The following is a 16,519-nucleotide window of genomic DNA, read 5'->3' as shown; positions in this document are numbered from 1 at the left end:
TCTGGAAAATCGTCACTTTTCATCCTGTTGACCCGAGCTTTGATAAAGATTGTAAATTTTAATATTGATGAAATGGACAATTTGCTGTATCATTGGAAATCTTTTTTGGGCGTGGGGGTGGGCGGATTTTGCAAGTATCGTGCTGCGCATGACGTCTTCCTGTTTGTCTGTTTGTCACCGGCCTACAGGTCACAATGCTAAACCGATCGTCACGAAACTTTACCAAGTAGTATAGGTCGTCCCAATTGAGAAGCCTATTGATTTTGAGGTCAAAGGTCATCTGAAGGTCAAATTCTAAAATTGCCATTTTAAATCCGATTGACTTGAAAATTGAATAGCATTTGTATATTGAGTCAATACATTGGGAAATGAACTATTTTTGAGGTCAAAGGTCAACTCATGGTCAAATGTTAAAAATCAATTTTCATCTAAGAAGCCGTAAATTCTCAACCGATTGACTTGAAAATGAACAGCATTTGCATATCGAGTCATTGAATTGGGAAACATACTATTTTTGAGGTCAAAAGGTCAAAGGTCAACTCAAGGTCAAATTTTAAAAATCAATTTTCATCTGAAAAACCGTCAATTTTCATCCGATTGACTTGGAAATTGAACAGCATTTGCACATTGAGTCACTAAATAGGGAAACCAACTATTTTTGAGGTCAAAAGGTCAAAGGTCAACTCAAGGTCAACCTTCCAAAATCATTTTTCATCTGAAAAATCGTCACTTTTCTTCCTATTGACCCGAGCTTTGATCAAGATTGTCAATTTAAATCTTGATGAAATGGACAATTTGCTGTATCAATGGGAAAAAAAATTCTTGGGGAGGGGGGGGGGGTGGATTTTGCAAGTATTGTGCTCCGCATGACGTCTTCTTGTTTATATATTGGAGAGTAACAATAGATGACATGAAATGTGCCATGCCAAAAAGTGCAAACCTCCACCAGGCTGAGCAGTTTCCATTGCGTATCCCACTGATAGGCAAGATATGTGGCCGGACCTGAACCAAAATCTAATCGGCTTGTTCTTGTCACCTAACCAACTCATTCGCCAAGTTTTGGCATAATCTGTCCACAACGTTTTGAAATATCGCGCTATATATCATTTTTGGCCCGACCTCTCAATTGTGAAGAATTACATTAAAATTCTCAGATCCGGATCTGGATCCGGGTTTTCACCAAAATCGAATCAACTCGTACTTTTGTCACACACCTGTCCACCAAGTTTCGTCCGAATCCATCCACAACGTTTTGAGATATCCTGTGGACAAACAGATAGGGATGAAAATATAACCTCCATCCACCTTCGGTGACGCAGATAATAAAGGCTCGACTGTCAGAATGAATGCTTAAAGATTGTAAATATTAAATTATAACAGCAGCAGGGGTCAAAGTGTTGCAGTATTGTGGAGAAGGGGATGATAAGATGGTTCTTGGTATGCTTGCACTCACTTGTAGACTTTAATGATCCCAAAGTATCTTTCAGTAGGAGCATTCTACATATAGGGTGTTGGTACTCTGGGCAAATAGCAAAGTCGCTGCAAAACTGTCAAAGCTGGGACCTTCCCTGGAGCAACAACTACAGAAATGTCATGATGGCAAAAGCGAAGCTAAGACAAGACGAGTCATAACTTCATTAATTTTCTCATTTCACAAACTGACACAGTATATTCTTGTATAGTCATTGCAATGGTGCAAAGATTGACCCCATCCTGACCCATGATCGTCGTTACCCCCATTAATCCATCCTAACTCGACCGTCTTGCTGATTTCAGTGTTTCTTCCTCTATCTGTCTCTCTCTCTCTCTCTCTCTCTCTCTCTCTCTCACACTCTCACTCTCACTCTCACTCTCTCTCTCACACTCTCTCTCACACTCTCTCTCACACTCTCTCTCTCTCTCTCTCTCACTCTCACTCTCACTCTCACTCTCTCTCTCACACTCTCTCTCACACTCTCTCTCACACTCTCTCTCACACTCTCTCTCACACTCTCTCTCACACTCTCTCTCACTCTCACTCTCACTCTCACTCTCACTCTCTCTCTCACACTCTCTCTCACACTCTCTCTCACACTCTCTCTCACACTCTCTCTCACACTCTCTCTCACACTCTCTCTCACACTCTCTCTCACACTCTCTCTCACACTCTCTCTCTCACACTCTTACACTCTCACACTCTTACACTCTCACACTCTTACACTCTTACACTCTCACACTCGCTCCCTCTCTCTCTCTCTCTCTTTTTTTTAATCTGTTCATTCAATCCCTTGCTGATTGTGCCCAATTACTATCCCACTACCCCAATGTCAGTTCAACCTTGCCCTTCCATGAGCCCCTCTCTTGAAGAAAATAAATATATATATTGTCCACCATATTTAACACCTACCAGCTACTCTTTAATATCCACCAGGAACAATGCAAGCAGATGGGTCCGCAGCTATAATGTCCATCCAGGCTACGCACTTTGCGATACAATACCCGGTCTGTGAAGTGCCAATCCGACAGTGTATAGTCGGGTAGGGAATAAAACCCAGACTGGACGGCTCAAAGGTAAATGCGATACAGACTAGACAGCTCAAAGGTAATTGTGCTACAGACTAGACAGCTCAAAGGTAAATGTGCTACAGACTACACAGCTCAAAGGTAAATGCGCTGCAGACTACACAGCTCAAAGGTAAATGTGCTACAGACTAGACAGCTCAAAGGTAAATGCGCTACAGATTACACAGCTCAAAGGTAAATGTGCTACAGACTAGACAGCTCAAAGGTAAATGTGCTACAGACTACACAGCTCAAAGGTAAATGCGCTACAGACTAGACAGCTCGAAGGTACAGTCATGGCCACAAAATATTGACACCTTTGCACTTTTTTCAAATAGCTCACAATTTTCTCGAAAAATCTTACTAGAATTCACCAAATGTCCGTCCGTCTGTCTGTCTGTCTGTCCGTTCGAAGGTACCGTAAAAACTGCTGAACCGATCGCAACGATATTTTGGGTGGGTAATCCTGGGATCTCCAGGAGTAAAATATGCTATTTAGTTTTCCCAATTTCAGCTTTGGTCTCCAGCATTCTCAGGTTTTGACTCACGCATAACGTTCATTGTGACGATGTTTTCATTGTGACGATGTTGTTTTCCCGGGTGCCGTACAAACGGCTGCACCGATCGCTGCACGGCTGCACCGATCGAACTCGGTGACCTCGGACAAAGACCTTTTATAAGGACATGGGTTGAATCCCTGCTTGAGAGAATTCTAACCCATTTCAACTGAAAGAAACACGTATCGGGAGTACATACGACATAGCGATTGTGAAAACGATTATCGATCACGAATCACGATCACGATCATAACAATCATAGTGTATCGATCACTGTGGGACATTTGGTGAATTATAGTAAGATACTGTTTAGATTTTGATGATTTGCATGTGATATGATTTAACGGATGTTTATATGAATCGTTTAAAATAAATAAAGCCTTCAATTTCTGATATTTTACCTTTTCATTTGGGCCTCCCAATTGAAGCCCCACCCGTAGGGCTTCATTTGGGCCTCCCAATTGAAGCCCCACCCGTAGGGCAGGTACCGTTGCTAGTAAGTTGAAATTGACAAAAGTATTTGGTCCCCACAATTCTTTATTTCACTGTTGATATTACAGAACCTTTGTTTTTCATTCAGAACTTCATATATCCTTTTAAATCAGAAAATATAAATAAATCGCATTGACAAAATTATTGACACCCGAGACTTAATATTTGGTAGCACGGCCTTTGGACAAAATAACTGCAGTCAAGCACTTCCTATAGCCATGAATGGATACATTTCCTAAAGCATCTGACACCTCTCTACTGGCAGTTTGTCCCACTCTTCTTGTGCAAACTGCTTCAGTTCTGCCAGATTTGAAGGGTGCTGTCTCCCAACTGCTGTTTTCAGATCTCCCCACAAGTGTTAAATGGGATTTAGATTTGGACTCATTGCTGGCCACTTCAGAACAGTCTAGCGTTTTAGTCTTGAACTATTCCTGGATGCTTTCTGAAGTGTGTTTGGGGTCATTGTCCTGCTGCAAGACCCATGTCTTTCGACGGAGACCCAGCTTTCTGACACTGGGTTCAACATTGTGCTCCAAAATGCCTTGGTAATCTCCTGATTTCATAATGCCATGCACACATCAAGGCACCCAGTGCCAGCGGCAGCACAGAAACTCCAAAACATCACTGAACCTCCTCCATGTTTGACTGTAGGGAAGGTGTTCTTTTATTTGAAGGCTTTATTTTGTTTTCTGTAAACATAGAGATGATGTGCTTTACCAACAAGCTCTAATTTGGTCTCATCTGTCCACAGGATATTCTCCCAGAAGGACTTTGGCTTGTTACCTCCGCCACCAAAGGTGGATGGAGATTATGTTTTCACCCCTGTCTGTCTGTTCATTTGTGAACAAAATACATCAAAAAGTTATGGACGGATTCGGAAGAGAATTGGCAGAGATGTAGCGTATCTGGCACCGACGAAATTATTAGATTTTGGTGAAGATCCGGATTCGGATCCGGCTACTAGAATTTTTAATGTGATTCTTCACCGTTCAGAGATGGGACCAAAAATAATACAAAGCAGGATATCTCAAAAAGTTGTGGATGGATTCGGACGAAACTTGGTGGACCCCGCCCGGTACAGACTACACAGCTAAAAGGTAAATGTGCTACAGACTAGACAGCTCAAAGGTAAATGTGCTACAGACTAGACAGCTCAAAGGTAAATGTGCTACAGACTAGACAGCTCAAAGGTAAATGTGCTACAGACTAGACAGCTCAATGGTAAATGTGCTACAGACTACACAGCTAAAAGGTAAATGTGCTACAGACGAGACAGCTCAAAGGTAAATGTGCTACAGACTAGACAGCTCAAAGGTAAATGTGCTACAGACTAGACAGCTCAAAGGTAAATGTGCTACAGACTAGACAGCTCAAAGGTAAATGTGCTACAGACTAGACAGCTCAAAGGTAAATGTGCTACAGACTAGACAGCTCAATGGTAAATGTGCTACAGACTAGACAGCTCAATGGTAAATGTGCTACAGACTAGACAGCTCAATGGTAAATGTGCTACAGACTAGACAGCTCAATGGTAAATGTGCTACAGACGAGACAGCTCAAAGCTAAATGTGCTGCAGACTAGACAGCTCAAAGGTAAATGTGCTACAGACTAGACAGCGCAAAGGTAAATGTGCTACAGTCTAGACTGCTCAAAGGTAAATGTGCTACAGTCTAGAAAGCTCAAAGGTAAAGGTGCTACAGTCTAGAAAGCTCAAAGGTAAATGTGCTACAGTCTAGACTGCTCAAAGGTAAATGTGCTACAGTCTAGACTGCTCAAAGGTAAATGTGCTACAGTCGAGACTGCTCAAATGTAAATGTGCTACAGTCTAGAAAGCTCAAAGGTAAATGTGCTACAGTCTAGACTGCTCAAAGGTAAATGTGCTACAGTCTAGAAAGCTCAAAGCTAAATGTGGTACAGTCTAGAAAGCTCAAAGGTGAATGCACTGCAGTCTAGAAAGCTCAAAGGTGAATGCACTACAGTCTAGAAAGCTCAAAGGTGAATGCACTACCTCTACATCTTCCTATTGGACATGGCAGCACATTCCTGGTTACGTATATATTAAGGAGCTCTTGGGGCGTTATTTTTGTGACCATGCATTGTATTTAAATCTCTGGAAATTCATTTTGGGGGTTTTTCATTTTCTGAGGCAAGTAAGACACATTTTTAACAGATGTCGTAGTTGAGATGTTTAAAAAAAAACCCCAAAAAAAACAATGTTGCTCTTATCATTGCAGAGATCTTGGGGCATCATTGAGACACCTGCAAGTTCTCTGGATGGCCTGCTGTGGCCTGCAGCATTTGGATGGCCTCTCTGCCCTTTACTCCCTCAAGGCTAGTATCTGGACATTGTTTTTCCAGCTGCCGCGTACTCCACGCGGCACTGAAACGATACGGGACTGTGGGTGCGCCCGAGTGATGCTGCTTGTGACGTGACCTCTCCATTTCCGCCGGTACAGCCAAGTGCGCTGTGCTCCTCGCTTGTTTTGGTCTGCATGGGTCAGATGCCTTTTTACAAGATATTCACGAGTCCGTTTATGTTTTGCGTTGAACTTTTATCCTCAAAAAGGGCCACGCCACCTGATGATGGCTTCATGCGTTTAGGATTGATCTTCCATGAAAAACACTAATTCTGGTCATTGTTTTGGAGTCATTGTAAATGAGATCCAGGCCTCAGGCCATTCTATACTTGGCTCTTCCTCAATCCGCCAAATTTTGGGAAGATAAATATTGTGTGGTTAAGGACGTTTGGCTTTGTGCCAATCATGGGTATAGTTGTCCCCCGTCGCACCGCGGAGCGAAAGGGGGACTATGGTTTTACCCTCCGTCCGTGTGTGCGTCCATGTGTGCGTGCGTGCGTGCGTACGTGCACTGCAATATCTTTATAAAAGTAAGCGAAGGACCGAATTCTAATTCGGTGTGTGGGTGCAACTAGGCATATGGAAGAACCCTATTGAAAATTAGGTCGCCACGTCAAAATCCAAGATGGCTGTCACCATATCTAAACCTTGAATGAATGATCGTTTTAAGGCCATTTTCCCCGCTGGAGCAGGGGTTAGCCTTGCGGGCCCCATGACAATCATGGTTCCCTGTTTGAGGCAATGTTTTTATGGCCGGATGCCCTTCCTGACGCCAACCCTTAGTCGCCTCTTACGATGCGCAGGGATACGGTGTACCTATTCTAAATCAGGGTACACACCGGGATCATTCATCCCAGCAAGCTGGTACTCAATTTGCCGACCTCGGAAGGACGACCATATCTAAACCTTGTGAGCGTGATATCTTGAAAAGTAAATGTCTGAACCTTGTGAGCGGAATATCTTGAAAAATAAACGAACTACTAACTTCTATTAATCGGGTGTGTGGGTGTATCGAGGCATAAGGAAGATCGCTATTGAAAATTGGGTCGCCACGTCAAAATCCAAGATGGCCGCCACCATATATATGTCTGAACCTTGTGAGCGAAATATCTTGAAAAATAAACGAAGTACCAACTTCTAATCTGGTGTCTGGGTGTATCTAATTATAAGGAAGAACGCTATTCAAAATTGGGTCGCCACATCAAAATCCAAGATGGCCGCCGCCATGTATGTCTGAACCTTGTGAGCGGAATATCTTGAAAAATAAACGAACTACTAACTTCTAATCTGGTGTGTGGGTGTATCTCCAACCCATTCGCAAATATTATCGACTCTTCCATGTTTTCTGCATCTTCCACTTTGTCAACTCAACTCGCATCACTTCACCGACCGGGGACCTAGGCGTAATGCTTGTTTACCTGCCTTTAGTGGTCCCACATGTTGTTCACAGGTGAATTGATGAAGCTTATGGCTGCTTTTAGAGGCTTGTTTTAAGTTTAGGTAGTGTGGCTGGGAAGGTACGGCGACCTTCCGACACAAGAATAGGTTTTTGGTTTATCACATTTTTTTGGAAATGCAATGCAGCTGTTACTGCGACAAATTGTTATGCTGTGCCTTTAATCCATAGATAGACTCCTCTACTGAATCGGTTTGTGTTTCTCTTAACAATTCGAATCCACACTCTATAAACCATCCACTGTGTCCACGTAAGCGTAGATGTAAGACTGGAGGTATCTGATGGGCTCCTGGTGTTGGCTTAACTGTTAAGGTGGCTGGCTTAAGATATTAGGGTCCTGAGTTCAAGCCCCTGTTGTGCTGTTAAGATAAAACCAGGTGGGTTTACTCAGCCTTTCAGCCTTCCGAGGTTGGCAAAATGAGCCAAATGAGCAAAATGAGCCAATGAGAAAGGATGGCCTAGAGTATGCACATTCACCTCTAAGCAGTCTAGCATGAGTTTGAATCTCGACCCAGCTAAATGCTGTCATTCCGGTGTTTCACAGGCAGGGTGATTCAGCAATGTGTGTGCCATCCCTCAGATAGACGTTAAACGGGTGTCCCATCTGCCTGAATTTGTTGCTGGACGTTAAACATCTCATGGTGTCCTTCGCGAAGATAGCTGGCACCATGACCAAATTCCAAATTCCTGGCCTAACCAGTAGAGGGCATTGCATCAGCTGCACAACCATGCCCTCACCCAATGATGCTACTCCGCAGCCTTGTGCTGCATACGAATGAAGAACAAATGATGTAATCCAAATTTATTTTTCAACACACTGTAAACAAACTCCTCTTACCGACCCAAAATGCTTCAAATCTCACATTCCGCACGGACGTTGGGAGTGAATGGGTCTTCCCACATTGCTTCACATCATCTGTGTGATCTCTGTTTGCTGTTGTGGTCCATCTTGATGAGCAACCTAACTGTTTTGCTCACCTGGCAGTAGGAACTGTACCTGGCATTCAACAACATTGCAGACCTCAGCCAGGTGGGTTTTCTCAACATGCTGGAGATTCTGGACCTTGAAGGGAATTGTGTGGAGGACCTCGTTCAAGTACAACACTTGGCCTTCTGTTCTTGCTTGGCCAATTTCACGCTGGAGGGAAATCCGGTGTGTCTTCAGCCACCCCCAAGCGCGTGCGCTGCTGTGAGTGATATCTGCTTACTTGCACTTGCACACACATACCTGCGAGCTATGCAACGCAGCAATCAACCCAAGCAGAAAATACATGGAATTTGGCTGGGGTCCATGCCCAATGGCAGACTCTCAAGGAATATGCACTTTTATCGTTCACCACGTTGAAGCAGTGCGCTCCGTTACACTGCACCAAGTTGCAGTTTTAGTTTGATGTGATTACTCGTCTATTTGAATGAAATTGAGGATGGTTGAGGTGTGTGGGGAAGGTAGCACAAAGTAGTTCACCAACATGTCATCCCCACCCACCCATCCTCACCCCCTTTGCATGCCCCACCTCCCTCAACTTAGTTTTCATGTAAAACAAGTTTTTATTTATTTCCCTTTAATCTGATAAGGCAACAACTTGTTAAAGGAACACAAAAAAGGCAAAAAGCAAAGGCAAAACATTTTTTTTGTTAAACAGTTTAGCAGATTGTGGTATTTTTGGGGTATTTTTACATTTCCGTGATTTGGTGAGCCATAAGTTATCTGGAAGACAATGTTAACTAGGATATAGAAAACGATGAAACAATTCATTTACAACTGAGACATCCTCACTCTCGATTAGCCGCCTGCCATGACGACCTACCCAACCAGGTTAATGGGTTTTTTCTACCTGTGCAGGATGGTGATTACAGTTACCGTAAGGCCATCCATGCTTTGCTGCCCCATTTGCGGATGCTGGATGATAGACCTATAGGGGATACTAGCACGCCACAGCACAACTACGACAACCACGACTGGATGCTCGTCCGCAATGCCATAGTCGCCGAGTCCCGCTCTGCAGACGTCGGAAACACTCAATGGGGTCAGTTCTCAAAGTCCTGTACTCTTTAAATGGCTGTCTGTACTTTTTCTGGAATATATCCCTGATATTTGACTCATAAAAGTTTATTAAATTACACCAAAGATAATGCTATAATCGGGAAGGTTCACCTGCCCGGCCTCTTTGAGGGGAAGGAAGAGGAATGAGGATATCAGGAGGTGGGTCAAACTTAGGTGGTATTCACGAAAAGGTACGTCTGTGGTTGGTTCGGGCTTAATCTAAGTTTATTACCTCCGCCACCAAAGGTGGATGGAGGTTATGTTTTCACCACTGTCTGTTTGTCTGTCTATTTGTTTGTTTGTTTGTGAACAAAATATCTCAAAAAGTTGTGGACGGATTCGGACGAAATTTGGCAGAGATGTAGTGTATGTCACAAGGACGAAATGATTCGAATTTGGTGAAGATCCGGATTCGGATCCGGCTAGTAGAATTTTTAAAGTGATTTGTCACCATTGGGAGATCGGGCCAAAAACGATACATAGCGGGATATCTCAAAAAGTTATGGGTGGATTTGGACGAAACTTGGTGGACAGGTTGTGTGTGTGACAAGGAAGAATCGACACGATTTTGGTGAAGATCTGAATATGGATTCGGATATGAGAGTTATTTAATTTTTTAAGTGATTCTTCACCATTGGGAGATCGGGCCAAAAACGATACATTGCGGGATATCTCTAAACGTTATGGATGGATTTGGACAAAACCTGATGGACCGGCTGTGTGTGTGACAAGGTAGAATCGACTCGATTTTGGTGAAGATCCGAATATGGATTTGGATATGAGAGTTATTTAACTTTTAAAGTGATTCTTCACCATTGGGAGATCGGGCCAAAAACGATACATTGCGGGATATCTCAAAAAGTTATGGGTGGATTTGGACGAAACTTGGTGGACCGGTTGTGTGTGTGACAAGGAAGAATCGACTCGATTTTGGTGAAGATCTGAATATGGATTCGGATATGAGAGTTATTTAATTTTTTAAGTGATTCTTCACCATTGGGAGATCGGGCCAAAAACGATACATTGCGGGATATCTCTAAAGGTTATGGATGGATTTAGACGAAACTTGGTGGACCGGTTGTGTGTGTGACAAGGAAGAATCGACTCGATTTTGGTGAAGATCTGAATATGGATTCGGATATGAGAGTTATTTAATTTTTTAAGTGATTCTTCACCGTTGAGTGATATGGCCAACCAGCCGGAGGTATGCTCTTTACTGACTGCCGTTCTAGTTTAAGTTTGGAGTCACATGCTTCACCACTTTTTTCATAGCTTGTTCCAAATCATCATTAAGAAACATATCAAACACATATTTTGTTTCGTCACAAAACACAAGTATCCTTGCAATGCCCTTTTGCTATAAAAATGAGATAATCCGTGACATGCGTTGACACTGCGGTCAGTAATATTCTTCTTCACATGATGGTGCCTCCATAACTTTGGTATAGTTTGTTTATTGCCGATGAATTTCTTATCTGTGATCGATCAGCGCCTACGACAGAAACCAGTTCGTCACATGCTGGATCTTTCATTGCTGGTGCATGAACTTCAGCAGCACTTGATGCTGCAAGCTGTAGCGATTTAGGTGCCATACATTTGGTCTTGCAATCATAGTTGTACCTAGCACCTGCTCTGTGCAGGTCAGTGACAGCTCCTTGTACTCTCACCAAAACTTCATTAGCCCATTGATCTCCACGCGCATCACAAATGTCCATTATTGCTGTTTTGAATGGGTTATGGTCAGCAGTTGTGCATAAGACTACTCACTTCCGGAGATTTGGATTATTCTTATCTGGTTCACATGGATCTCCACAAAACAAGCAATGTCTCTTGAAATCCTTGGGGTAGTGGGAATTGGAGCGAGCTTCACATTTCTGTAATCTCTTCAGGTGTGGCTTTGAAGTGTACGTAGATGCACAGACTGGGATTACTGCAGGTACCAATTTCCTGCAGGTCCAACAGGTCCAACAGTCCAACAGCAGGTCCAACAGTCCAACAGCAGGTCCAACAGTCCAACAGTCCAACAGCAGGTCCAACAACAGTCCAACAACAGTCCAACAGCAGGTCCAACAACAGTCCAACAACAGTCCAACAACAGTCCAACAGCAGGTCTAACAGCAGGTCCAACAGCAGGTCCAACAGCAGGTCCAACAGCAGGTCCAACAGCAGGTCCAACAGCAGGTCCAACAGCAGGTCCAACAGCAGGTCCAACAGTTAACAATGTGAAGGGCGTTACTTGCTGGCACACCCTTAACTATACTCGACTATAATGTTTTATTGAGGTCTCGAGTCCAACCTTGCATTTTGGTCCTGAAAATAAAACGAAAACTTGGAATTAATGGCAACGTGCTCAATGGGTTCTCCGGTCAGTAAAGTACACAATCAATGTACGAGTACTGTGCATGAACACACATGCATGCACCAGTGCACCTACATACAGCATGCACATATGCATTATATTATGTGTAAGTACTATTTAGTGTGTATAAACATTGAGATTGTATCTTAATTTTCTTAAAATTTCAATAAAATGTTGATTTTTGGTTTGACCTCAGTGTTGGAGCATGAAATTGTCCTTTAATCGTCACTGCAAAGTGCCCAATGAATTCCATAGAAAACATAGAAAAGGATACCATATTAGAGTCACCCCAAAGGGGTTTCACACTATTGCAGCACCTCTGCCTGTCTGGCTGTGTGTTTCCACGTCTATATATTGTTACTGTTATGGTGATTGGTTTCCCAGGGAGAACATCTATGGATTCATCTATGGAGCATCTATGGAGAACATCTCCATCTATGGAGCATCTATGGAGCATCTCCATCTATGGAGAACATCTCCATCTATGGAGCATCTATGGATTCCCCAAGATAATTATTTCCTTAGTTTGTGTGTCGGGAAACCCTGCCCCTTTGTCTGGGATTTTGGGGGGAAATGCGTTGTGAGGTGGTCTGTTTCATTCCTGGTGTAATGTTTCCCCGTCCTTACCCACGTTCAACCTTCTCAATCCATCAATCCATCAATCCACTTTCAATCCATCAGTTCGGTTTTTAATCCCGCTCCCCTGAAAAGCCTTTCTTCTTCATTCATTAATTCCTCCTCGATATTTCCCTGACAGTTACCACCCCTCGAGCTTCGTACCATTTTGATAATCATTCTTGAGTCAACACACATTCGGTCTTTACCTTCAAATAAATCCCTTTCCTTTCTTCCCTGCATTTTCCCTTCAAAACACAAACACCACACAAACATTTCTTACAGTGAAAAGGGATCCCAGCAAAAAGTGGCTATAACCAAGGCAGAGGAATCTTCTGAAAGGGTAATTACCAGAAAGTCGCCAGAGACCTTCCTGGAAGAGACTGGAAAATTTGGCAAGTGGAGAAGCAATCAGAAGCAACCACGAGCAGGTGGGAGGAGCCTCTGTGCATTCGTTACCACACCCCGAGCCAGTCTCGATATAAGCCTAGCAATCCACCGAAACATGGAGTTAATTGTGGAGTTATCTGTGGCTGGCAGCCTCAGGTCCAGAGGTCAGCGAGAGAGTCCGGGGAACCCACCCCTCCCCTCTCCCCTCCTCGTGGTAACCCCTGAATTCCGGCACCGTAACAATATCCTCACTTAAAAAAAAAAGTATCTGCAACTGCTTGTCCGGTCGATGTGAAACTTTAAACACAGGAGGATTCCCCATGGAGAATATTTTATTGATAACTCTGATGTCATACTCTGCATAGGGTATATATAGGTTGATAACAATAACGTCATCAGTGAAGTGATATTCCAGCCATAATTGTTTAAATCAAAATCCTTATCCAAAATATCTGAAAACTTCAGATACCTGACCTGACGTTTGTGAAGAATTAAATTTTGATGTCATCGGTCACGTGGTCTGGTGGCCATATTAGATTGAAATAAAAATGTAAAAACTCTTCTTCTCCAGAACCACTTAACAGATTGATGCGAAAGTTCATACATATGATCAACTAGCCATGGGGAATATCGTGTGAATTTTTTTCATGTTCACCTTCATTGACCCAATTTAGCCTTAATGGGCACAAAAGTGGTCATTAAATATCCTAATAATTAATCAGTAAAGCTACGGATGATACAATGTATGTGATGTAATAGGGTGCCTGGATGATGCTGGTATATGGGCCATAATAGTAGCGTATTCAGTTAACAATGGTACTTTTGTTCGGAATGAGCATGCAAGGCCAGACTATGTGCTCTCCCAAGTGCTGTTCTAGTTGAATATGTGTTACGTGCCCCTCCCCGACCTTCTGGTCTCGGTACACCTCCGAACCCCGAGAGGAACCCCGGCAGAAAGATATATATTACTCCGTGTCAAAATCAAGATCGAAACCACACCAATGGTGACCAACAAAAAGAATATATTAAAAATCACACAGGAATAATGATACAACCATGAAAGCCAGCCACCATACAATCAATATCTTAGGATGGTACCATCTGTTAAAGTAATTGAACTCACTGTTCCCAGTACATGGAAAGAACCTCTTCAATGTCTCTATAACCTTCAAGGCGAAGTCGATTTGCTCCTGCGATCGTTGAAACAATGTCCGATCAAGAGCAATCGAGGCGTAGACGGTCGAAGCGACACAGAAGTCACGTGGTCCAACACCCAGCAAACTTGCGGTAGAATGGACACTCTCCAAAGACGCGCGCCGACGTACACGTTTGCCGTTCAATCAGCAAATCGCCGTGTACTCCTCAAACGCCGCTTTATTGCACAGCCGTCTCCGACAAACCACCGGAGGATAAGCCCAGCCGACGCGACAAAAACCTTTTCCGATGAAGGCAGCGCGCGGGGCGAAATGGTGGACGGCTCTCACTTGAGCCGCAGCCTTGAGGCGAAGATTCTCTGGAATCTCACCCCTGTACCTGGCTTCGCAGGCTTTTCCACAACTCCGGCGATAACACCGATCGCACAAGATTCCTTTCAAGGACTCAAAGTTCCCTCGCTATGTATGCTCGACCACGCTAGGTACGGAGCTTTTTCAGACCGCGTCGTTTCACTGTCCTCACGCCTTCTTCTTCACCGTCTTTTTCCCCTTCGTTTTCCTGTATCATTTTAAGTTAACCTTTTTAACTTTTGATAACGGTTCATAAACAATAAACCTTTAGAAGACAATAATAGTACATAGAATCAGAAATCTTTCAAGTGGAGGAAAACCCCAAACGGAAGTGACGAATCCGTAACATATGACATCATTTATAGTTGCTGATGTATGCAGATTTTGTTCATTTACTTCCACATGGAGGGGAACAGTTACCATATAAACTAGCCATTTCTGCAAAATGCTCAAGTATGCCAGTTTGGCACCCTTGAGTTTCAGATTCAACATGGTGTGAAGATGCTGGGTGATTCGTGTGCAGCCACACAGCTGCTGGTTGCATCATTTTTCTGTGGGCGCATTTGCCGCTATGCCTCTCTGTGTCTGTCTATAACCAATTATCTGGTACTCATTTTGCGGACCTCGGAAGGATGACAGGCTGAGTCAACCTCACCTGGCGTTAATTCAACGGGATTCAAACTCGGGACCTGAGGATTCCAAGCCTGCCGCCCTAACCATTTAGGCCCACACCAGGTGATGGTGTGAAGATAAAAGTCAAGAAAAACCCATTGTGGGACGTTTATTGCAATGTCTGACGAAAAAAAAATCCCACTTTGGAAGCCGGACGAAACGTGCTGGTGGAGACGAGGCATTGATGTAAAATTCCTGTTATTTTTACATTCTGCTCTTCTTGGATCATGGTTTGTGTTCCTGTTTTGTTGTGATCTTTATCTTATCTTTCTTACAAACGCAAACCTTGTTTGGCCGATTTAATAAGGAAAAGAGTGAGGATGCGTTGTGCTTACTCTGTTCCTAATAATCCCTCAAACAATGTAAAATGCATCATGAAACGCATCTGGTACTTCCTAATTTAATTATAATTTCAACTTTGTTTATTATCACAGACTCGAAAACATGCTCTCAGGAAAAAGCATGCTCTCATCCTGGCAGTGCCAAGCATCCCTCAGCATCGAAACATACCGGCAACCTCTCTCAAGGGCCGATGCTGAACCACGATATGCAAGACCTCGTAGTGTGCGCCTCCTTAAGCCCTCATTCCTGCTCTGGCATGGGTGCTGCTGCAGAGGGGTGCAGTACGCTGACACATGGTAAGGCTTTGCTTTGCACAGTTTCAGTCATCTATTACAAAAATGGTGTGTGTGTGTGTGTGTGTGTGTGTGTGTGTGTGTGTGTGTGTGTGTGTGTGTGTGTGTGTGTGTGTGTGTGTGTGTGTGTGTGTGTGTGTGACCCACTCCCCCGTGTGTGTCTGTGTGTGTCACGCTTCATTATAAAATATAAAGGCTTCCTGCTGTCGTAGAGTGATAAAAATGGTATCACAGGAAAGTTAATAGATTTACGTGGATCTAAAATATCATGTCCATTTAATCATAAAGATACCTATTTTCAAAGCTGGTGTTTTCATGATTGAGAAAGAAGAAGCGGAAATATTTCATGTGGTGGTTCCAATGGTAACATTTATTATTCTACAGTAACAGGAACCCTTTACAAGAACATGGAAGGAGCAAACAAAATTATATATAGTAATACTTCTTGAAGCATTAGAAAATTACTGTAACCACCACCACCACCACCACCAACAACAACAACAACAACAACCACAGCTTCAACAACAACTACATGTTATAAAAGATATTTTTTCGCATGTTTTACTTCATTTTACATCCTCATTGACACACAGATAAACATGCAATATGTTTGTGAAGTAAAACATGCTGTGTTTTGATTAAACCCGTCAGCGAATTGACAGGAGGGGGGAAGGGGGAAGGGGTGGGGCACTCCTAGTTCCACAACAAAGTGATTCAGGTGGAGTTAACAGATGGTTTTATGTCAGATTATTATATTCTAGAAAGTATTTTGTCAAAATTGAGGAATCAAGGAGGCTGGAAAGTAAGGTACTTTGCAGAGGTGTTTTTTGTTTTGTTTAGTTTTGTTTGTTTTCGACGATACATGATGTATTTATTTATGCTTCTCACATCTAAG

General features: G+C 43.1%; 1 protein-coding gene across 3 annotated transcripts in view; it reads left to right on the top strand.

Moving 5' to 3' along the window:
- The window catches only part of LRRC56 (leucine rich repeat containing 56), a 75,836-nt gene that overhangs the window by 48,769 nt on the left and 10,548 nt on the right, over positions 1-16,519 (top strand). For all 3 annotated transcript variants that reach the window (XM_068124051.2, XM_068124050.2, XM_068124052.2), the window contains 4 exons: positions 5,826-5,922; positions 8,393-8,593; positions 9,248-9,431; positions 15,424-15,627. In XM_068124051.2, the coding sequence (XP_067980152.2) occupies positions 5,826-5,922; positions 8,393-8,593; positions 9,248-9,431; positions 15,424-15,627 (686 nt within the window). The remainder of the gene's footprint in view (positions 1-5,825; positions 5,923-8,392; positions 8,594-9,247; positions 9,432-15,423; positions 15,628-16,519) is intronic.

Source organism: Myxine glutinosa, chromosome 8, assembly GCF_964187855.1.
Source record: "Myxine glutinosa chromosome 8, kmMyxGlut1.1, whole genome shotgun sequence".
NCBI classification, from domain to species: Eukaryota; Metazoa; Chordata; class Myxini; order Myxiniformes; family Myxinidae; genus Myxine; species Myxine glutinosa.
This window is presented reverse-complemented; position numbering and strand designations above follow the sequence as displayed.